The sequence below is a fragment of the Panthera pardus genome, unplaced genomic scaffold (assembly GCF_024362965.1).
Source record: "Panthera pardus isolate Hobbes unplaced genomic scaffold, ASM2436296v1 HiC_scaffold_24, whole genome shotgun sequence".
NCBI classification, from domain to species: Eukaryota; Metazoa; Chordata; class Mammalia; order Carnivora; family Felidae; genus Panthera; species Panthera pardus.
This window is the reverse complement of record NW_026526810.1, coordinates 38,130,962-38,154,436: the sequence shown is the minus strand read 5'-3', so window position 1 is coordinate 38,154,436 and position 23,475 is coordinate 38,130,962. Positions and strand designations below refer to the sequence as shown.

General features: G+C 43.4%; 1 protein-coding gene across 1 annotated transcript in view; it reads right to left on the bottom strand.

The window, feature by feature from the left end:
- The window catches only part of MYO1E (myosin IE), a 213,332-nt gene that overhangs the window by 59,111 nt on the left and 130,746 nt on the right, over positions 1-23,475 (bottom strand). The window contains exons 10-17 of the mRNA XM_019441941.2: positions 21,043-21,239; positions 18,356-18,436; positions 17,963-18,049; positions 15,289-15,375; positions 13,915-14,082; positions 12,840-12,925; positions 10,312-10,393; positions 4,580-4,686 (exon numbers count right to left, since the gene is read on the bottom strand). Coding sequence (XP_019297486.1) covers positions 4,580-4,686; positions 10,312-10,393; positions 12,840-12,925; positions 13,915-14,082; positions 15,289-15,375; positions 17,963-18,049; positions 18,356-18,436; positions 21,043-21,239 — 895 coding nt within the window. The remainder of the gene's footprint in view (positions 1-4,579; positions 4,687-10,311; positions 10,394-12,839; positions 12,926-13,914; positions 14,083-15,288; positions 15,376-17,962; positions 18,050-18,355; positions 18,437-21,042; positions 21,240-23,475) is intronic.

Genomic DNA, 23,475 nt, shown 5'->3' with positions numbered 1-23,475 from the left:
TTCCTCCCAAGCTTTTGGGGCAAGGGAATGTATCACCCATTGATTCAAGTAGAAATGTTCAGTTTCCACAACTGAAAAAATATGCCTCATGTTAAAAAACTGGTTTCATTCACTGTAACTTCCATCACCAGGAAATTTCCTTATGGGAATTTTCTCCAACAGGACAATCTGGTTAGCAAATTCTGTACTGATTTCTGTAATCAAAGGACCCAAGGTGATTTTTTTCGTGTCCCTGCAGCGCTGTGACCTCCTCAGTGAACACCAGCCAGGCTGCCAATGCCCAGTCGTGCCATTTCCCTGGGTCATGCCATTCCGCCCCTTGGGGTAAGTTCTTCACAACTTTCCTTGGCCATTAACGCAAGTAGGTCAAGGCCTGAGAGCCCTGCTGGAGCAGCCATTCCGAACCCAGGGCAGGCAACTTTGCCGGAGCCAAACAAAAACACATTTTCAACAGGAAAAGAAAAATAAACCACACCCCATAAACTTGTCGAATGAGTAACCCTGTCCACCGAGAACTTCAATTGACCGTGTAATCCTGCCAACGAAGCACACTGCCTTTCCTGGCCCTTGACTCTCCACACTCAGAAGCAAAACCATCTGTCACACAATAAACCTGAAACAGGATCGGGGGCACGGGGACACAGCTCAGGAAGCAATCCTACTGGAAATACGAATCAACACCGGACCAACACATACCTTAGGCTTCTTGACACCTGTTTACACGGATGTATGTTCTGAAGTTCCTTACTTCAATACAAATAAATGACGGGATTAAGAAAAATTAAAAAAAAAAAAAAACGAAAACATCACTGTGGGGGATTCTACGAGGATTTACTGAATAAATGTATTGCTAGTCTCAACTTCTCCATTTTCTGATATTTCTATGACTCAGTTTGGATTTTATGAGAAAGAAGCTTCAGGGACGTGAAACTTTCAACCAATAGCTACTGCAAAATTTCTACGTTAGAGGGACTTTGAGCAGAGAGATCTCCATGGGGTAAGGGAGAGTGGGCTGGGAGGGGCTGTATTTGTAGGGGGAGCAAGATGTTTTCATTTAAGATAATGTTTATTGGAAAGGGCTGGGGAAGGGAAGCTGGATGGGATACGGAGTAGGGGGAAGGGTGGGCTAAAGCTCCCCTCAGCCTCACCTCTGCTTCCAAGACTCCTGTAATCTATTTCTGAGGTAGCCTATGTCATCACCCTTCTAGTGTGTGTGCATACACGTGCAAGATGTGATGCAGTGTGTACTTGTGTGAACGCATGAGGGGGGAGTGTGGGAGTGATGTGGAGACAGGCAGAGGCAGGCTGACAGAAGTGGGGCCAGGTCTGGGAGAGTTCATTCGGTGGGACTGAAGGAGATCCCGTTCCGAATGGACCCTCTTAGTTTATTTATTTATTATTTTTATTTATTTATTTATTTATTCAGTATATGAAATTTATTGTCAAATTGGTTTCCATATAACACCCAGTGCTCATCCCAAAAGGTGCCCTCCTCAATGCCTGTCACCCCCCCTCCCCTCCTTCCCACCCCCAATCAACCCTCAGTTTGTTCTCAGCTTTTAAGAGTCTCTTATGCTTTGGCTCTCTCCCACTCTAACCTTTTTTTTTTTTTTTTCTCCTTCCCCTCCCCCATGGGTTTCTGTTAAGTTTCTCAGGAACCACATAAGAGTGAAAACATATGGTTTCTGTCTTTCTCTGTATGGCTTATTTCACTTAGCATCACACTCTCCAGTTCCATCCACGTTGCTACAAAGGGCCATATTTCAGTCTTTCTCATTGCCACGTAGTACTCCATTGTGTATATAAACCACAACTTCTTTATCCATTCATCAGTTGATGGACATTTAGCTCTTTCCATAATTTGGCTGTTGTTGAAAGTGCTGCTATAAACATTGGGGTACAAGTGCCCCTATGCATCAGTACTCCTGTATCCCTTGGGTAAATTCCTAGCAGTGCTACTGCTGGGACCCTCTTAGTTTAATGAGGAAGAAATGGAGGACTGAGGAGATGAAATGTCTTACTGAAACTACTTAGTGGCAGGCCAGCACCACAAGACAGTTCTTCCAGATCCAGTCCAGCCCGTTGCCCTAGATCAGCTGTTCTCAAAGTATGAGGTCCAGACCATCAGCACTGGCATCACCTGGGAGCTTCTTAAAAATGCACATTCTTGGACCCCACCCAGACCCACTGAATCTCTGGAAGCAGGGCCCAGCTATCTGAGTTTTAACAAGCCCCCTAAGGGATACTTTGGTGCATCCATAAGCTTGAGAACTAGCGTAGGAAGGCAAAAAAACAAACAAACAAAAAAAAACCCAAAAAAAAAAAAAAAAAACCAAACAACCCAAAACAAAACAACAAAAAAAACCCAAGAAAAGACATTTTCTATCATCAGGGGGGAAGGGGTGATGCTGCTGCTGCTCTCTTAGCCTCAACGGAGAAACTGAGTGATGTGTTTCAGAAAAGCAGAAGGCAAATTAAGTACTTCAAGGGGAAGGGGATGGTCAGGTCCACCCTTTCAGAGGAGCTCACTGCAGTGGAAGAGAAGATCCCAGGGAAACCTGGTAACTGCCAGGAACGACCACACAGCCATCAAATGGGTAAGTCACGAGAATAATTCCCAGGGCAGATTAGAGACGCTGGATCAGGGTCAAACTGATGTAGAGAAAGACTGTAGGACTTGCTAATACAAGAGTCACCCGAGGCCAGACTCATCACCTAGGGGGAGTGAGCCCTCATTGGAGCCTTGGAATAGCTACCTGATAGTGTTTAAGAGGAATCTCTGCTGGCAATTCAACAGAATTGACACTTTAGGAATGTGCACCTGTTTCGCCTATTTTTTTCAATTTTATTTTATTTTGAGAGAGAGAGAGAGAGAGAGAGAGTATGTGTGAGCAGAGGAGAGGAGCAAAGAGAATCTTTTTTTTTTTTAATTTTTTTAAAGCTTATTTATTTATTCTGAGAGAGAGAGAGAGAGAGAGAGAGAGAGAGAGAGAGAGAGAGAGAGACTATGAGCAGGGTAGGGGCAGAGAGAGAGGGAGAGTGAATTCCAAGCAGGCTCCACGCTGTCAGCACAGAGCCCAATGTGGGGCTTGAACCCATGAACCATGAGATCATGACCTGAGCCGAAATCAAGAGCTGGACCCTTAACCTACTGAGCCACCAAGGCACCCTGAGAGACAGAGTCTTAAGCAGACTCCATGCTCAGCACGAAGCTCAGTGTGGGGCTCAATCCCATGACCGTGAGATCGTGACCTGAGCCGAAATCAAGAGTCGGTCACTCAACCGACTGAGCCACCCAGGTGCCCAGGAACATGCATCTATTGACGAGAGGACTCAGGATATTGTAGACTGACAAGATGATAGGCTGCTATGTCCCGCAGCATCAAAAGGTGAGAAAACAGACTCAAGCTGCACATGCAGTGGGAAAATACAAATAAGGACCAGAAGACACTGATTGCTGGAGCCTGGGCATTTTCCTCATAACTCATTTTTTTCCCCTCTTGTAATGGATCAAGTCTCAGCTGCCTGAATGCTCAGAAAGGATCCTGCTGGCAGGACAGCAATGGACCTACACATATCTCTCAGGGGAGGTGGCTGGCGGCCATGACTTTCCCTCCTGGTCTTGCCATTGTGGAGTTTAACCTCGATAAGTCACTTGATACCTAAGTTTATCTAGTTTTCGCCAAGAGAGAAAAGACAAAAGATAGTAATTCTGTACGCCCCTGTCTAGGGACCAGACTGGTGACAATTGTGGGCTCCTCCCTCCGGTCCAGTCATCATAACGCCTTGCCTGGGGCCCTGATCCCCATGTGCCCATGGACGGTGCCTCTTAGGAACATGCATCTGGATCCTCCAGCTGGATAAAATTGTATTTTCTAGTCATCCTTAACATTTGCCTACTCAACACCCTCATTTCATCCTGCACAGGCCACATCCCTAAATTCCAGCTGCGGGAGGAACGGTGACCCAGGATTCCTCAGGAGTCAGAGAGGGGAGGGCTCACTGCCTGCTACACGCCACGTGTCTCCCTGTGGCTTGTTCCCTCCCAGACGCAGTCACTCTGCTCACGAACACAGTCCTCAGAGGCAGGTACTGAACCTAGAGCATGCCCCCCAAGACCCCTGAAAATGACAGATTGCTTTCCACCAGCTCTTCAGACCTTCACTCGTAACCCTGAGTGAGCATTCCAGGCCACATCCTGTGGGTACTGATGAGGAGCTGAGTGCACTAAGAATGTCTACACGGGGCCTCACACTAATTTTAAAACCATCCTGACTCTGCGGTCTTAAGGTTTTTTTGTTTTCTTTCCATCTGTCTCCAGACTAGCCAAGTTCAACATTGTAAAATGCTAACTCTGGACTGAATGGCACAGCTAACATTTTAGGAGAAGACAAGAGGGGAGGGGGGAGGGAAGCTTCATTCCTCATGAAAAAGTTAAGACACAAAGACATGAAACACACCCAAGAACGATTTAAACTGCTTCTGCCCTTGGCGTAGGGTGGCCCTTTTGAGCAGCGGGAACATGTACCAGGGCCCACCCCCGCCGGCCTCAGCTTCCCCGTCTGCCATCTTCACATACCTGCTTTCCTCCCAGTCTCTGGGCTTCTTGGTTTCGTTCGGCTTTATGCAGCGGATGTAGTGAGGTGTGCACTTCATCAGGGTGCTCACGAGGTCATTGGCTTGTTTCTAGAAAGGAAGAATCACATCAGGTGGAAACACAGAACTTTTTCTCAAGCAGACCAACTTTCCAAAGAGATCTGTGAAACTCTAGCGCAGACATTTATAGCTAGAAATTAATCTTCAGGACTTGCTCGTTAGGCTTCCCTCTGCTCGACTATACTCTCTTAAGGCTCTACTGACTTTTATGATGATTCTAACATCCGCAAATGGGTTTGAAGTTAGATTTTTGAAAACAATCAGGTCTTCTCAGTATAGTTAATAAAATAAAACAAAAAAACCAAAACCAATACATCTTCGCATGTAATTCTTTTCATGAGGAACAAGGAAGCATGCCAGTTATTAACAAATTAAGCTGATAGAGGGCCTTTGCAAACACATTGTTCTCCTAGCCTTTTTTGGTGCTCGAGTGGGGTGGGGAGGAGAAATTATTTGCAAGATTAAAGCATTAGAGGCCCCTGTACTCTCTTTCCAGGCAATTCAACCAATGTGAAGTCATCTTATTAAAATGATGGAAATGAATAAAGAGTGAGAGATAAGCTCAGAATTTATAAATTGTTTCTTTTTTTAAAAAATTTATTTATTTATTTTGAGAGAGAAACAGCATGAGCGGGGAAGAGACAGAGAGATAGGGAGAGAGAGAGTCCCAAGCAGGCTCTATGCTGTGACCATGGAGCCTGACGCGGGGCTTGAAGCCACGAACAGTGAGATCATGACCTGAGCAGAAACCAAGAGTCAGTCGCTTAACCGGCTGAGCCACCCAGGTGTCCCTTATACATCTTTCCATATGCCACTTCGCTCACCTGCTTCCTCAGCATGTCCTTTTATAAACCTGCAGCATCTGAGCCATATTGGTGTGCCATATAACCTACTCCTTCACAAAATATCCAATATGAAATCTTCTCTCACTACCTGCGCACTGGGTACCCAAAAGGAAACTGGGCTCAAGCAGAGAAAGTCACATAAATAAAGCTGGAATTGCTTATGATGTGTTTAAAATTATGAGTATCTCAAACTTGGAGGAAACAGGAGCAGGGCCCACATCAGCATTCCCAACACCACACAGCTGTGCACTCGTGGGGCCCAGGATGGGGTCCACGCAAACCCTCCTTCTAAGCAAATCAGTGTGAAGAGAGAAAACCTCTAAAGGAAAATAGAGAGAAGGGATCTCTAAAGCCAGAAAACCATTACAAAGTCAGCAGAAGAGATCTGCCTCCAGTAGGCAACTCTCTCTCAATTAGGGCTTTTCTGTTTTCATGGGTTTGGGAAATCTGAAACCCTTGAGAAAGACGCTTGAGTATATTCAAAGCAAGATGTGCACTGGTGAATTATGTGCTCTGTTTAGACGTGCCGAATATAGCATTTTTTTGCAATGCTTAGAAGAACAAAGCTGCAGAGGTTGTATGACCAAAGCAAAGCCCTACAATGAAAAAGTAAATTGACTCGTATCTCCCTTTTCGATGGAGATTGTATTTCAGAACAAACCTGATGATCTTTGCAACACATGAGGTGCAGCTGGGCAGGGCCTGCTTCTAACAAAGCTTTCTTTTAAGTCTCCAAACTTGTAATTTTTATTTTTTCTATTTTAATTTTTTAACTTTATTAAAACTTTTTAATTTCCAAGAATAACTTGGCAGACCTTTCGTCCTAAGCATTTCACAACATACCTTCTTTTCACCTTAGCGTGAGAACATATGGGGGCAAGTGCGATTTATGTTACCTGCCCCTTGCCTTAGTTCTCTCTAGCTCAAAGTAGTAGTGGGGTTAACATTTACTGAATATGCACCAGGGGCTAGACATATGGATCCTCTCATTTCTGCCTCAGGATTCTAAGAGATAGCTACTATTATTATTATTCTTCCCATTTTTAAGACAAGAAAACCAGACCATAAAGAAAGTATTGCTCAAGATGGCACAAATTATAACAGAGTTGAGGCTTGAACCCAAATGTGCATACCACCAAGTCTGTTCCTTAACCACAATGCTCTCCTGCCTTCCTAAGCAAGATAGGAGATCTTTTGGTGTGATGTAGAAGGAATGAACAGAATGAGCTGAGAGTAGATAAAGTCTTTAGGTTGTGGGATAATTCATTTCGGCAAATAGGACTACACCTTACCCATCAAAATTATCCTGAATTTAGTTATGGAGTCAACTTTAGATGTCTCCTGAGCTGGCTGGGAAGCAGCAACCAGATTTATCCTGACTCTGGACAAGAACAGTCCATGAATTAGGACAGAAGGCGACCAAAGGCACTTACTTGCCCAACAGAAGCATAAATCAAAACACGCAGACGGGGCAGTGAGAAAAGGCTCAGGGTGAGGCTCCTCCTTTTATCCTCAACACAGATTACTAGCAAGCTCGAGGTGGGGTCTTGCCTCTACTATTTGCAAGCTTTATGACAAATCACTACGTTTCTCTGGGCCTCAGTTTCTCCACCTGTCAACGAAGAGGACTGAACTAGAAGACCTCTAACATCTTAACCTAAAGGTTGGAGAAAATGTTAAAAGTCAAGCAGTCCAGTCCCTGCACAGTGCTTTCATCTCCTGCCGTATCCGCTCCTCAGAGTCTCCGCTTTCACTTGGATGAAGCCACAATCCCGTCCACTTTGCCAGCGCTGAGCTCGGTGCCATTTGCCAACAGCACTGATCTTTGGCTCTAATTTCAAAACTGGTCCCTTCCAGCCACAACAATGCAGAATTTAGTGAAGCCTCAAAATCAAAAAGCACTATTAAATATAGAATACTATTACTTATAAACAAGAGAACAGGAGTTCTCACCAAATGAATATTCATTAGTTAGATCCTACAGATTGGTTTGAAATTTTAAAGTATTAGAAAATAATAAAATACCCAACACAAAAACTACCTTGAACATAAACTTAATTTGCTTCCAAGGAATTTTAGATCTCTTTTTTTTAACGTTTATTATTTTTGAGAGAGAGCGAGAGACAGAGAGCAAGCAGGGGAGGAGCGAGAGAGAGAGACACACACACAGAACCCGAAGCAGGCTCCAGGCTCTGAGCTGTCAGCACAGAGCCCAACACGGGGCTTGAACTCACAGACTGAGAGATCATGACCTGAGCTGAAGTTGGCCACTTAACCGACTGAGCCACCCAGGCACCCATAGATCTCTTTAAATGTGTGCACTTTAGGGATATCATGAAGATGATACTGAATGTCTACAAAATGCTGTGGATATGGAAGGTGTAAGACATTGGCCATGGCTATGCAGTTCTAAGAGGTGTTTTAGAGGGGATTACAAAGCAGGGAGAATTTTACTCCTACATGGAGGTAGGACAGGAACATCAGACAGAGACATGGACAACATAATCCACAAAGCAGAGTACCACTTGGGGTGAGAACATGGACAGTGTTATCATCTTACTTAAGCTGGCTGACTTGATGGACCTCCCCAGACAATAGCAATCTTTGCAGTCCTTGCAATCCTGAATACTTTGAGTATACCCAGAAGGTGGCAATTTTGAGCATTCAACGAGACCAGAATATGAAGCCAAGTCCTCCAAGGAGGAGAAAAATGCCCCTACCTCCACCCTCTGTTTTTTAGGGAATAAGCTCAACTGAGAATCCAGACCACTTGGAAGTGAGTCATTGTAACCTTGATGATCTGGGCCCCTTGGATCTGAATGTGACAGTCTTGTGACTAGATTTTCCAGCCCAGAGCTAATCCTTATCCAGGACCTTGAAGTGAAGGCATGAGTCAGAAGCTTCACACAGACATTGCTAGCTGGGGCCTCATAAGAATGGCATCTGCTCTCTGCCTTCCATTCTCTGCTCCAGTGAACTCAATGCAGAGATCGTCCAGGGCTACTAAATGTCTCTGGTACTTTGAACATGACTGTCCCTAGTCTGAGAGGACTCTATCCTTTAGTTCAAAACCCAGCTTGCACCTGACATCCTTCTCTAAACCGGAAGTCTTCTCTTGACTAGAATCTTCCCATTATGCTGTGAGGTTTTAAAAATCATTTCCTTTATTCCAGGCAGTGTTCTTGCCCTCAGGGGCTGGGGAGGCAGGCTTCCATACAAGAAACACTCAGGGAAGAAAGCCAACGACCAGAACAGACAACAACCATCGTTTCCATCAGGCTGGGGTTGTTGAGGGCACTGTGAGAAGGATGAGCAGGATTTGGATACACAGAGCCAGGGAGGAGGCATAAAAAGGCACATCTAGGAGTTCACTAAGAATGAAGCAGAGATGAATAAGCACGGGGCATAAGGAGGGCACTGAAGGAGCAGCGTAGCCGATCAGATACATTTTGTGCTTATGATGTTTCAGGTAGTGTACTAAATGCCTTAGATAGATTACTGAATTTAATATCACAACCCCACCTTGACATAGGTACAAAGATCCCCATCTTACAGATAAAGCAAATGATGCACTGAGAGTTTAGGTAATTTGCTGGCAAACACAAGCTAGTAAAAGCCAGAGCTGGGATTTCAACACAGGCAATGGACCCCCCCAGAGCCCTGCTGTTCATCATTTGATGATCCTATTGATTATAAAACTGCGGTGGTATTTAACTGATACTTAAAAAAAATTTTTTTTTAATGTTTATTTATTATTGACAGACAGGGAGAGACAGAGCATGAGCATGGGAGGGGCAGAGAGAGGAGGAGACACAGAATCTGAAGCAGGCTCCAGGCTTTGAGCTGTCAGCACAGAGCCCGATATGGGGCTCGAACCCACAAACCGCGAGATCATGACCTGAGCTGAAGTCGGACACTTAACCGACTGAGCCACCCGGGCGCTGCTAACTGATATTTAAAAAAATAGTTTAGTGACTTTCTCAAAGAATGACATGATTAAGTGTGTTTGACACAACCTTTAAATTCAGAGTGTAATTAGGGACAATGAATTTCATCATACAAAGGCTCAGATGATACAGTGCATTCTCCACAGGGGCTCCCCCAAAACACCTTAAGAACTCCTGATGTTAAGACACCACGGGGTCAGATGTGTCTGTAATTTGCAGAAGGAGGGGCCTGCAAGATCCATTGAGGGCATAAGTTGCCCCCATAATAGCCAGCGGAATTTCAGGTACGTGAAGGTCCATTATTGGCAAGTATTGGGGTCCAGTCTGGAAAACGGTCATCAAAATACAGAATTTGGGGGGCGCCTGGGTGGCTCAGTCAGTTAAGTGTCCGACTTTGCTCAGGTCATGACCTTGCAGCCCGGCCCATGAGTTCGAGCCCTACTCTGGGCTCTGTGCTGAAAGCTCAGAACCTGGAACCTGATTCGGATTCTGTGCTTCCTGTCTCTCTGCCCCTCCCCTGCTCAGGCTCTGTCTCTCTCTCAAGAATAAATAAACATTAAAAAAAATCCAGAATGTGGCTCTCAATCATAAAATCTTCTCTGATAGTTTAATGTGTATTCTTCCAGATTCTGTTTAAAGCCACTTCCTCTTAGAAAGTAGCTGATTAGCATCTGCTGACTATGAAGCTACGGGGTACTTAATATCCATCACTTTTTTTCAAGCAGCAACATTACTTCTGCGCATCTTCTGTAACCATTCTGTTATATCTCACTGACCTCATCCTGGCCCAAGGGTGCAGTTTCTGACTCCTCGAAATCCCTGCCTCTTATAGGAATCTATAAACTTCCCCAAATAGAACAAACCTTTATTTTGCTTCCGGCAGTAGTTGGGCGCCCTTTCTTGTCAGCTTGCAGATTTTCCGGAAATAAAGACTTTATAAAAGGTCTGAAAAAGGAGAAAGAGAAGGGGTTAGCAATCAGTGGGTACCTCGGGGGGACAAAAGCCTGCTTCTGTAGAGGATGGGAAAGAGGGCTGTCCGGAAGCACATAACCTTGGATCCAGAAAGACCATCTGACTCAAAGCACTAGCCATCAAGGTGTGACCTGGGAAATAAGCAGTGAACAGAAGAAACGGAGAAAGAATTCTAAGATAGAAGCATCTTAGTGTCTAAGCCTGAAAAATTAAATTAAAAACTCTGCATTTTGAGTTTGCCTGCTCACTAGAACAGAGGTACACCTTGGCAAGAGGACACACAGAGAGGACTGGTACCGGTTTACTGAGTTAAGTGAGATAGACCAGAGCTCAGGAAAGTGTACGAATTGTTGGGGTCCAGTGCAGATTCTGCTTTTTTTTTTTTTTTTTTAATTTTTATTTATTTTTGCAAGCGAGAGCGACAGAGCATGAGCAGGGCAGGGGGAGAGAGAGAGAGAGAGAGAGAGAGAGAGAGAGAGAGAGAGAGAGAGAGAGAGACACAGAATCCGAAGCAGGCTCCAGGCTCTGAGCTGTCAACACAGAGCCCGACACGGGCCTTGAACTCATGCACCACAAGATCATGACCTGAGCCGAAGTCAGACGCTTAACTAACTGAGCCACCCAGGTGCCCCACAGATTCTGCTTTGATTGAAAGAAGGGTTTCTCCATCTCGGCGCTATTGATACCAGGATTCAGGGCTGGATAATTCTTTGTTGGGGCGGGGAGGGTTAGGCTGCCCTACACACCGTAGGACGTTTTGCAGCATCAGTGACCTTTGCCTACTCAATGCCATTAGTACACTGCACCTACCCCCTGCCCCTGCAAAAAACATTGAAAAACTTATTTTAAGTAGGAGTAATTTTATGTGGAGTGATAGGAACTCATGAATTCTTTGCCAGTTGAATATATTTTCATTAGTCCGTCTAATCGAGCTGCCTTTGTTCAAATACCTGCCTCACCAGGACACAGGGCAGGAACAATGTCACCTCATTGCCCCTGGTGTCTAGAACACAGCCTGGTACACAGCAGGTGCTCAATCAGTATGTGCTGAAGGACCGAATAAAGTCATCCATGTAAACCAGCAATCTGACACCAAGTTCAATTCCTCCAAAATGGCTTTTGGGCTGTCTCGAATTTTCTAGGAAGTCTCCCAACAATCTACTTTTAACTTGACCAGACATATTATAGATTTTTGAAGCCAGTGTGTTTAATAAACAATAGACTGTGTCTATAGGACAGGAGTTTTACATGGAAGTGTCAATAGCTCTCAAAGTTGTCATAAATTTTAATAATTAAAAAAAAAAATCTGAAAGCATGTCTGCACCTGACTGTCATAAAACCCACAAGGCAGAACTTGTGGTTTACCTGACTTTTTAACAGGAGCAAATCGATTTTATGTGTTTTCAAATGAAAACAAATTCAGAATCTCCAAAGTTGGGGGCTTCAGGGAACTTCAGCATGGAGAGATCATGGGGAGATGAGGGCCAGGGTATGGGCGTGGGGGGAAGAGAACTAACTGGAGAACAACTTCTAACTGGCCAGAACAACTTCTGGCCAAAGCGTGAAAAGCATGCTTGGTTTTCTTAGAAAATGAGCAGACTTGGGGCTTAACTAAGGAAGTTAACCTTGATATTACAACAGTTCAAGTAACAGAACTAAAAGGGCAGCTATTATTTGGAGGTCACTCTAAAAATTGTAAAAGCTGGAAGACTGCGCAATATTGTGCTTGCCTGGCTTATATGGGCCTGACCATGTAAATTATTCTTTATATCCATTACTAAGGTCTTAGGAAACTTTGCAGGGAAGAGGGGAGGGAAGGACATAGCAGGGCTGGTCCTGGGAGCTCCTGAAGGTTGTAAGGGAAATGGAGGCCCCTACTGCTCCTACCCCTATAGCTTAGACAGGGTCTCTGGAGTTAAATCTCTGAGGCAATCCCTTTTGAGCTGCCCGTCCCTAGTTTCTTGAACCATTTCCCAAGTGCTTCAGGGACACGTTATCTCACATCCTGCAAAGCCATTAGCCATTAAAAAAATTGAGTGACCATGGAAAATTCTTGGGATGATATTCTAAGGGCATAGTATCAGAGAACCAGAATGTTCCCTCCTTAGACAGTCAGAAATGGCCATCCCAACCCAACCCCAGGATAGCCACCTCTCCCTGATAATACTACTGAAAATGACAAAGCTAGGGGCCCTGAAGGCATGCACACAGCACATGGAATTGGGAGGCAGAAAGTGTTAGGGGTACATGGGATTGGAGAGGAAAAGTTATTTTGAAAAACCAAATTGTCCAATGATTACTCAGACCCAAGAGCTGAAAGGAACAAAGTGCTGACCACTAACTGCCACAAGCTTTTTCTTAAATATTGAAAATTTTATCAAACCTACATCTCATGTCAGGTAAGGTAAAACACACTTACAGCTCACTGCTCTGCATGAGCTCGATCAGATCCATAAACAGCACGTCACGGTTCCTTTCACAAAAGCCATCCATGTCATAGGATACCTGGCCAAGAACAGAAAGAAATCTAATTTTATCCTGTAAGTATTTCATTGAACAAAAAAATCCAAGCTGGCACGGCTATTCTTACCAGAGTGTGAATATTTCCAGATGTACAATTGGGATTTCATCATGAACTGTCACATTAAGGCTGTGCATGTTTTGTTTAACTTGTTAGCTGACTTAGGTGGTGATGGTCTGTGGATGCTGATGGATGTAATCCGCTGCCTACATGGCTCAGATGATCTATGACCAGGACGTCAGCTACCACGATCACATAGCCCTTCTTCAGTGAAGCCATGGGAGTATCTAAGTAATAAACTGAATTCTTTCCCTAAATTTTCACTACAACAGAATAAAATAAAACTCCTTTTGCTCATTAATCCATTGCAATGGAGCACGTCATCTGAGTGCAATTTTTTTCTACAAATGGTGTCACAATTAGATCAATTCAGCCAAAAACTCATGCTCAGGGACCCTGGTGAACAAGAAATTAGATGGGTGAAAGGTGAGACCAGTGGATTTTCCATAGGACTAGAAAACTCTAAATATCATGACCTCAACTTACTTTGTATCACCGGCACCTAGACAAAGCCTGGTAACCAGCAGGCACCTGATAACCATGCGTCTTATGAGAACAAACATCAAAAGCAAGCCTTATTTACAGATAAGGGATACAGGCTTGTGACTGCAGCAAGAGGCAAGACAAAAATTCATTCCTTCAGCAGGGTGATTCACGATTTAAAAACATGCAGTAGTGTATACAATCCTTTGCACTGCCTTTGCACATACTTCATATGTCCCATGCTGTTGAATGAATGAATGAATGAATGCTGAGTGAATAAAATACAGTGAAACAGGTGAAACTCTAGGGATATTGTTATCAGTTGGCTCATGAGAGAACAGATTACAGACCCAAAGGCTTAAAACATTAAGGTAGGTGTTGGAAAGGGTAACTTCTCCTTTCCCATGGGACCCTTGCTCTCTGGACATACCTTCCCAGCATAATGGTGAATAATGAAGCCTTGGTTCCAGCTGTTGAAGTGCTCGTGATTCCCAATCTGCATCTGAAGTTTCTGCAGCAGGGTCTGGTCTGCCCCCTCCCCCACTGCGTGCATCGTGGCACACACGTCGTCCAGGATGCTCATGATCCCAGGAGGGTTCTGGTGGTACCAAGAAGACAAAGTCCCAATTCAGTGACTGTTTAAAGCCCCAGTTCCGTGGCTTATGGGGTCTTTTCTTGAGCAAGGAAATAGTTCCCTAGACTCAAGATGCCATCTTGAAAATCAGTCTTTCCCTCTGAGCAAAAATGCCATTAATAATCCCAAATGGGAGTTGCCACTTAGATCTAATGATGGAGGAAAGTCCATGTAAAAAAAAAAAAAAAAAAAAATTGCTTAACTTCCCAAAGTTCTATTCAGAGTCATACACAGATCACTATCTGCTGACTCCTGTTTGTACTAAGTTGATTTTCAAAACCCCAAAGAAAAAGGAAAACATTTTCCTTTGACCTTAATTCATTTCTTAATATTCACTTTCAGCCTGTTACCCACAGAGGCATGGTTGATGCAGTTACAGACTGTACACATTCTATGTGTGACTTTTTTTTCACACAGCACTGGTTTATAAACAGTCTTCATGTTGTTTTTTTTTTAATATTTATTTATTTTTGAGACAGAGAGAGACAGAGCATGAACAGGGGAGGGGCAGAGAGAGAGGGAGACACAGAATCTGAAACGGGCTCCAGGCTCTAACCTGTCAGCACAGAGCCTGACGCGGGGCTCGAACTCGCGGACCGTGAGATCATGACCTGAGCCGAAGTCGGCCACTTAACCGACTGAGCCACCCAGGCGCCCCAACAGTCTTCATGTTGTACACAGTCTTCACACTTAATATTTTAATGGCTATACTTTGCTGCTCTGCTATGCGATAGTTTATTCAACGACTGAATTGTCTTCGGATGTTTTTACGGTTTCCCGTTTTGGACTTTTATAAAAACCAAACCAAAACAAAACAGTACTGTGGAGATCTCTGCCTACATCTCTGTTGTTTTCTCTTGGTGAAGATGTATAAATGGTCAGAAGGCAGGGCCAATTTTATGTCTCTTCATACCCTATGCCATCCACGTTAGTTCTCAATGTCTCCTCTCAGAGGTCAGTAATAACTTCCAATTGTAAATTGACATTCTATTCATATATACATGTTGGTATTACTACACATAAGTCTATACACAAAATTGATGTAATTGTAAACATTCTCTGCAAATCAGAGTTGTCACTTCCCCCATCCTAAAACAATGACACAGAGAACAGAAACCTACTTGACATAAACCTGTGTGCAGTGAAGGGACACAGCAGACTGATACTTACAACTTTGTTCTCTATGAGGTCACACACGATTTTGTTATTAAAGTACTCAATGGGTGTCCACCTTATTCCCTCCTGAACATACTCTTCCTGAGGGACAGAAAGCGAGAATTTACATTACTACCCAGTGAAGGCTAGTTGGAGGTCAACCCAGATGACTATCAAAGGCACACAGGTCACCATGAAAGAGAAATTTGAATGCCCTTCAACATACAATGGGAATTTTCTTTATTTTTCTAAGAGGGATAGAAAAGGGACATTTCATTGCTTGGTAATTTTTTTTTTTTTTTTTTTTTTTTTAAGTAAACTCCATGCCCAACACAGGGGTCTACCTCACGACCCAGAGATCAAGAGTCACATGCTCTACTGACTGAGCCAGGCAGGTGCCCTATGCTTAGCAATTTTTATATTTAGTTTGAACCATATGAAATTTATTACCACACTATCATTTTTGATATACAAACAATAGCAATTTAATATGGCTTAACCCATAGGTCCAGTTACAAAATTATCTCTTTGAATTTAACCTACGAACAGCAGTACAGATTAGTCCTTAGACACTCAAGGGCTTGTCCCTCACTTAAGCCTGCTGCTCACTTAACTTGATGAGCACCACCCCATTCTCCTGGTTTCCCTCCTTCTTCACCAGTCTTGCTTTGTTAGCTTCTTTCCAGATCTTCATATGATGGGGAGACCCTGGGCTCCATCTTTCAGCCCTTCCTCTATTCTCAGCCCTGCTTCTCCAGAGGATTTTAACCAATCCCACGGTTTTAAATAGCACCTGGAGGCTAATGACCCCCGAATTTATTTCTCTGGTCTAGACCTCCCCACCGAGTTCCAGGGTCATGACATTTATATTAGAGTCTGTGTTCAGATGTGTCACAAGCCTTACAAATGTAACTTGTTCAGTGGAGTTCTGATTCTGCATTTCCCCACCATTGCCAACCAACTGTTCTCCTAGTCTTCAGTATATAGCCACACCATTGGCCCTATTATTCAAGCAACGAGGGTAGAAATCAAGAAATCATCTTTAATTCCTCTTTCCTTCTTAGCTCATTGCTAATTATTTTGAGCACGTGACATTGACTCTTTCTAAAATACATATCGAATTGGACCACCTCTCACTGTTCTACCTCCTCACTGCTATCATCATCATCTACACCCCCATCATTTCTTTCCCAGTCTCTTAACTGGTTTTTAAACTTTCACTCCTTTTTTTTCCCCCCAATGTTTATTTTTGAGAGAGAGAGAAAGAGAGAGACAGAGCCTGAGCAGGGGTGGGGCAGAGACAGAGGGAGACACAGAATCCAAAGCAGGATCCAGCCTCTGAGCTGTCAGCGCAGAGCCCGATGAGGGGCTCGAACTCACAAACCATGAGATCATAGTTGGACACTTAACCAACTGAGTCACCCAGGCGCCCCTCAACTTCCACTCCTGTTTGCCTTCCCCTCTTCTCACTCTAGAAGTCTATAGAGCCTAAGTAATCTTTTCAAAAACACAAAGCAGACCAGGTCACTCTCTGCTCAAAACTCCCCCAGGGTTTTCCGTCATACTTACTATAAAATCTGAAGCTTCCACCACGCCCTACAACATTCCTGTATGATCTAGCCTCTGCCTACTTCATCCGGTCTCAGCCCTACCACGCCTTCCCCTGGCTGTTCTACTCTAGCCGCTCTGATGTGGTGGAAGGCTACAACACCAGGGCAGGGGTTTATGTGGAAACCACTGGTCACTTTCATGACTTAATGTCCCCCCAAACAACCATTCATATGTGCAGCAGGTTGCATGTGTCCCCCGAGATTTCATGTCTGCCTAAATCTCCAAAATGCGAGGTTTGGAAATAGGATCTTTGCGATATATTTAGCTAAGGATCTTGAAAATGAAATCATTCTGGAGTTAGGGTGGTCCCTTACTCCAGTGACGGGTGTCTTTACAAGAGAAAGGAGAGGGAGATTTGGGCGAAGAGGGACACAGAGAGGGAAAGAGCATGTGAAGGGAGAGGCAGAGACTGGAGTTGCTGACATAGGACAGAGACACCAGGAGCCACAGAAGCTAGAAGAGGCAAGGAAGGAGTCTGGTCCTAGTGACCCTCTGGTTTCAGACTCAAGCTTTCTGAACTATGAGAGAAGTGATGTCTGTTGTTTTAAGCCACTCTGTTGACGGTACTTGGTTACAGCTATCCTAGAAATCCAGAACAACATTGTATCCAGATTAAAAGCGAACCTGCATGGAACTTTGAGGAGAAACTGTAAGTAAGACGTGTTACTTCACATTAGAATGAAAAACACCAGCTTTGTCTGTATTTAAGGAAGATTGGGAGTCGAGCGGATCTGAGAAAATCAAGTTTTTCCTTTGGAACACAGTCCATGCCATAGACTAGTGGGGTTGGAACTGGGTTTCCATTTTCCACTCGGTCAATGAGTCAGAGTAGTAAAAGCAGCCAGTAAGAAGTCCAATTTCACAACATCATTTGCTTAAAGGAGAAAGAAACTGTAGCAGATGGTGTTTACAATTCATAGACTAAAATGTCACAATGGCATATGGTTTTTCTGTCTGACTTTATTAAGTACGTTTCCTAATACAAGGCTAAAAGTTGAATCTACTAAGAAAAGAGAGACATTTATATCTTTTAAACAAAACAAGTTAGAAATCAGATGAAACAAGAGCGACAGCTTACCTGTTCTGCCTTTAATGTCAGTTCAATAAAAATCTGCTGTAATTTTTCATTAACAAAATTGATACAAAACTGCTCAAAGCCATTTTTCTAGAAAAAAAAAAGGTTACTTGCATGTAATTGTTACAGCAAAATCATTATGAAGTCATTTCTTAAGTGATTTAGTGAAATGTTTCAGTGTGAAACGTCTTAACAGAAATGTTGGAGGCATCAGTAGACAGCAACATAGTTTATATTTAGGGGAAACTAATTCAGTAAAGGTACATGAAGAACGTACAGAGGCAAAAATGAACTGCAGTGGGTTTTTTTTTTTCCCCCATTACCTAGAATTCTTTATTTCAAGCCAGATGAAATCCATCACCCTCCCAGGGCCCCAGATATTCAAAATGGTCTTACCTGGAATATTTCAAAGCCATAGATGTCCAGGACACCAATGTTGTATTCTTCATGGTCCTTCTCCATTGCTTTGTTGATGGACTACGAGAAAGTAACCAGCATGGCAATTAACTTTTCTTTCCTATTAGAAAGGGACATGCATGCGGGAAAGGAAAGCAAGACTGTACACAGCAAATTCTACTGCCTGCTGGAAACAGGATGGCAAGACGAGAGGTGATTTGCAGCTTAAAAAAAGAGTCTTGGTGCAAGGTCAAGTACTCTGGGAAACTACCAGGATGCAAAAAAGCTACTGTTGCTTAATGATGAAAGCCATTAACTTCTGGCACTTAGTTTTTCTCAGGAAGTCTAGAGAACTGGAAGAAAATGTCATCTTGGATGATTAAAGTCAAACCTATTTCATATAAAAAACCAATAAGACAACATCCATAAATATTATTTCTGTTGATCCTGTTCAGGAGCCATTTAATGGTTCCCTAACACAGCATGGGGCGGGGAGGGGGGATATCAAGGCAGAGACAATCGCTGTTCCCAGGAACTTATAGAGAGGGTGAGCCAGCTACAGATAATAATGCCAGTAATTATTATTAAAGTGATAATAATAAAAGGAGCCTCCGTGTATTTACCATTCACCCATGGCAGGGTTTGCTCAGTGCTTTCCATGTGTTTCCATTAATTCTTGCTACAATTTTCCCAACAACGGCGATAACATTAGAATCCCTAAGCCCGCCATGGGCTAAAGGCAGGGTCTAGGGGTCTAGGCCTAGTGTTCTGGATCACTGTGAGAAGGGATGCGCAAGCCAATGGCTAGACTTAACAAGAGAGGGTGGGTGCAGGTTCTAGGGGCTTGGGGAGGGCTGCAGGGCAGGGAGGAGCACAGGAGAAAGGTTCCTGGAGGTGGTGAACACCTGGATGAATATGGAAGCACCAGAAGTGTTTTCCAGGCCAAAAAAATGATGTGGCAGCTTTTGTGAGCTAATGGGTAATGACACACAACACTTAGCCCAGTGCCTGGCACATGGTCAATGCCCGGTAAATGTCCGCTCTAATTACATGGGGCATCCGTCTGCTTTCACCACACAAAACATAAAGGGCAGGCAAAAAGGAAATAAGGTGGTAAGTCTAGCACTGGAAGGCACACTGAATAAAGAGACAAGAGATGTGGGTTCTATGGTCAATTCTGCACCACTCTCTTGCTGAATGGCCTTGGGCAGATGCACTAGTACTTAGGCTTAAGATTCCCTTGTCAATAAAATGAGGAGTCTGGACAAGTAAAAAGCATGACTAATGTTTAGTATGACCCTGACCTTCCACAAGAAGTACACAGAATAATTACCCTATCCTGCCCTGCCCTACTCAACCCTAACCACACCTAACCACACTTTAAGCCATATAGATGGTGGCTGGATTCAAACACAAACTGTTTGGATCTAATGGGCATATTGTTGTTCTTTGAAAAGAACCCCCTAGGGTTCTTTCTAGCTTTAATATATAAAAGACAGAGAAGCAGAATATAGCTAGAACACTGTCAAATCACTTGGGTATAGTTCCTAGATTTATCACTTAATAGTAGCATGACTTTGGGGAAGTTCCTTAGTGTCTCTGTGCCCAAGTTATCTGTAAAATAGGATAATAATACCCTAGTCACATGGTTGCTGTAAGAATGACGTGAGTTATTTTTTCTAAAATACTTAGAATGGCATCTGGCACATAGTAAGGGCTATGTAAGTGTTTGCTATTACTATTCTACCATTTAGAGGCTATGGTGATTAACAGACTGTCACTGGCAGTTCTATACTTCTGAAAGACTAATTTTCAGAATCTGTGATAGATAGATAGATAGATAGATAGATAGATAGATAGATAGAAGTATATGTGATTATGCCATTATAAAAACAGCCTGTGATAGTTCTAAAATATATTTAAAGTCTTTGACATGTTTCCCTTCAAAAGGTAGACCTAATTCTCCTCCCCTTAACTGTGGGCTCTACTTAGTGACTTGCTTCTAATGAATAGAGTACGGCAGGGTGTCAATATTTCAGTCCAAGGTTACAAATTAAAAGATTTCTGGCTTCTTCTTTATTCTCTCTCTTAGATCACTCATTCTGGGGGAAACCAACTGCCATGTTGTGACGATCTTCAAACATCCCCAAAGAAGGCTCATGTAGCAAGGATGTGAGTCATCTTGCCAACAGCCATAGGAATGTACCATCTTGGAAGTAGATCTTCCAACTCTAGATGGAAGACTAGTAGCTCCAGTCAAGATCTTGACTTTAGCCTCGTCCCTGAATCAGAATCACCAAGCTAAGTCACTTCCTGCAGCAACTGTGACAGAATAAATGCTTATTGTTTTAAGCCACTAATTTTGGGCTGATGTGTAACATAGCAATATTTAACAAATACAGTATTCTAAAGCTTTAGGCTCGAGAGTCAACAAAGTTTCATGACCATGGGTCTCCCCTTTTTCTGTTCTATAGTTCTGGCTTTACTGAGTATTTTGTCCAGAAGAAGCTGCTACCATATTAGCATCTTGCTGGACAATTCTAGAAGTAAAAGTGGAATTCAGTGATCCCAGGGTAAAAGGATTACAGAGGAGTATGCATTATAATGGTTATAAGGAATAAGCCAAAACATGAAAACAAAGCCCTTAGTGATTTTTATAGCTAAAATGTGAACTTGTGATTACTTACATCTACCAAGAAATCAAAGACCCGGGCGTGCAGGGCCTTCGCAAGTGCATCCCTGGTGTAACAGGCCTGCTCCACATTGAGGGTCACGTGGATGGACTCCGACTTGCCTCCCCACTTACTATCCATCTGCCGGCTTGTGAGCTTCTCTTTCAACCGGTCCTGGTTTATCCCCAGGAGATATGCAGGAAAAGCCAAAACTATAGAAAACAAAATAAAGCATGATTTCTTTCAGAATTTTAACAATTCACTTCACAAACATGTGCAGGCATCTGTGTGTGTGTGTGTGTGTGTGTGTGCGTGCGTGCATGTGCATGGGTACACATGTGCACATACAAGACACCATCATTGGCCCCCCAAAACTTTCACTCTACTGAAGACTGCTTATCAGCAGTCCCACACACATCCATCCACTTTGTTTTTCTCAATTGTTCTATTACATGAGTCAATTCCTATGATGACTGAAACTTCCAATGATACAAATCAGTGATCCAAGAAGGATGGCGAACCAATCTCCCCTACGGAGATCCCAGTTAAATGCCTAAAATGGACATCTTTCCAAGCTTGCAGCAAGGCAGCCCGGAAGGAACTAAATCAAGAGACATTTCTTTGGCTCCAAAAATTGTTTTCTTCCTTTCTGGTATGGTGTTTTCATAGCATCATTCCCAAAAATGTTGAAGCACCTGGTACATGGAACTAACAATTACAAGCAATCAGATATTTACTGAATGCTTACCACATGTAGTGTTACTAGAGAGGACAGAACACAAAATATTAAAAAATCTTGAAGACCCATCTAGATGAGGCCTGGACACTGTACCAAATTCAGAAGCTTACTAAAAGCTGAATATGTAATACAGGCAGACAATAAAGTCCTAGAGGAATTGAGAACAGGAAGCTGTTACAACTTGCTGGGGTAGTCAAGGAAGATGTGGGATTTGAGTGGGGCCTTAAAGGATGAACAGGATTGGGGCATCTGGGTGGCTCAGTCAGTTAAGCACCTGACTCTTGATTTCAGTTCAGGTCATGACCTCATGGTTCATGGGATCGATCCCTGCATCGGGCTTTGCGCTGACAACACAGAGCCTCCTTAGGATTCTCTCTCTCTTCCTCTCTCTACCCGCTCCCATCTCCCCTTCCCCCCCCCCCCGCCCCCTGGGTCACAAACTCTCTCTCTCAAAATAAATTTTTTTAAAAAAGGATGAACAGGATTTGCACAGAAGCAGAGGAAGAGAGAGACGAGGGGAGGGCAATGGGACATGCACAGGTGTGGAAGCAGTGAGTTAGGACACACGGTCAAGGTGCAGCAAAGGGCCCAACATTGGCTATAGCTGAAAGTTAAGGTAGGTGATTACAAGGTCGGGGTGAATTCTGACAGGGGAGGTCCTTGAATGGTATATGAAATTTGGCCTGGAGTCAAAGGGGGCCTGGATGGCTTCTTGTGTGTGGGAGGGGGTGGTTTATAAGATTTCTCTGAGAGACGTGTCTGGAGCGAAATGGAGAGCATCGGTGTTATTCATGTCACAGCACACCCATCCCATCCTAAGGACACGTAGTAACATAGTTTTGGTCTTCGAATAGAAGAGCTAAATGGATGGCTTCGTAACTTATTTTAAGCCATGGAACTTGCCAAGAGGAGGGCTCAGGATATAAATGGATTTTCTTGATTTCTGCTCAAAACACTGTAATGTGAATAAGTGACACCATGCTGGGTCATGAAAGAATGCTCAGATTTTTTGCAGTATGAATGAAAGATTTTCATGGACACAAATCCAAACTCTAAACCTGGGTAGCAGTCTTCTTTTTCTGCATAAAACTGTATCAAAAGTTTCTGATAAAAGGATTTTTGTCAAAGACTTCATGATAATGCTCAAAAATCACAAGCCTCCCAATAAAGGATAATCTGAATTTCACAGATGGTGTTAGAATGAACGGGCTGACATTTTCAGTATATACCTTCCAATGATATTAAGTCAGTGAATGCATTTTGAAGAAGTGTAATGCCAGAACAAGGTATTTATTATCTATGCTAGCGTTCCACAGAAGTGCTCTGACTAGTAGAAGGGCTTCCTTTTACAAAGGGCACGTGAACAAGATCAAGTGCACTCATTTGCCAATGGCCATTTCCTTTAGTTTGGTTTTAATGTTAGCACATATGTTTAAGAATCTGGATGTGTCTTGGGAATGCAAGCTGGTGCAGCCACTCTGGAAATTAGTATGGAGGTTCCTCAAAAAACTAAAAATAGAACTACCCTACGACCCAGCAATTGCACGAATAGGCATTTATTCATGGGATACAGGTGTGCTGTTTTGAAGGGACACATGCACCCCCATGTTTATAGCAGCACTATCAGCAATAGCCAAAGTATGGAAAGAGCCCAAATGTCCATCGACGGATGAATAAAGGAGATATGGTATATATATATATACAATGGA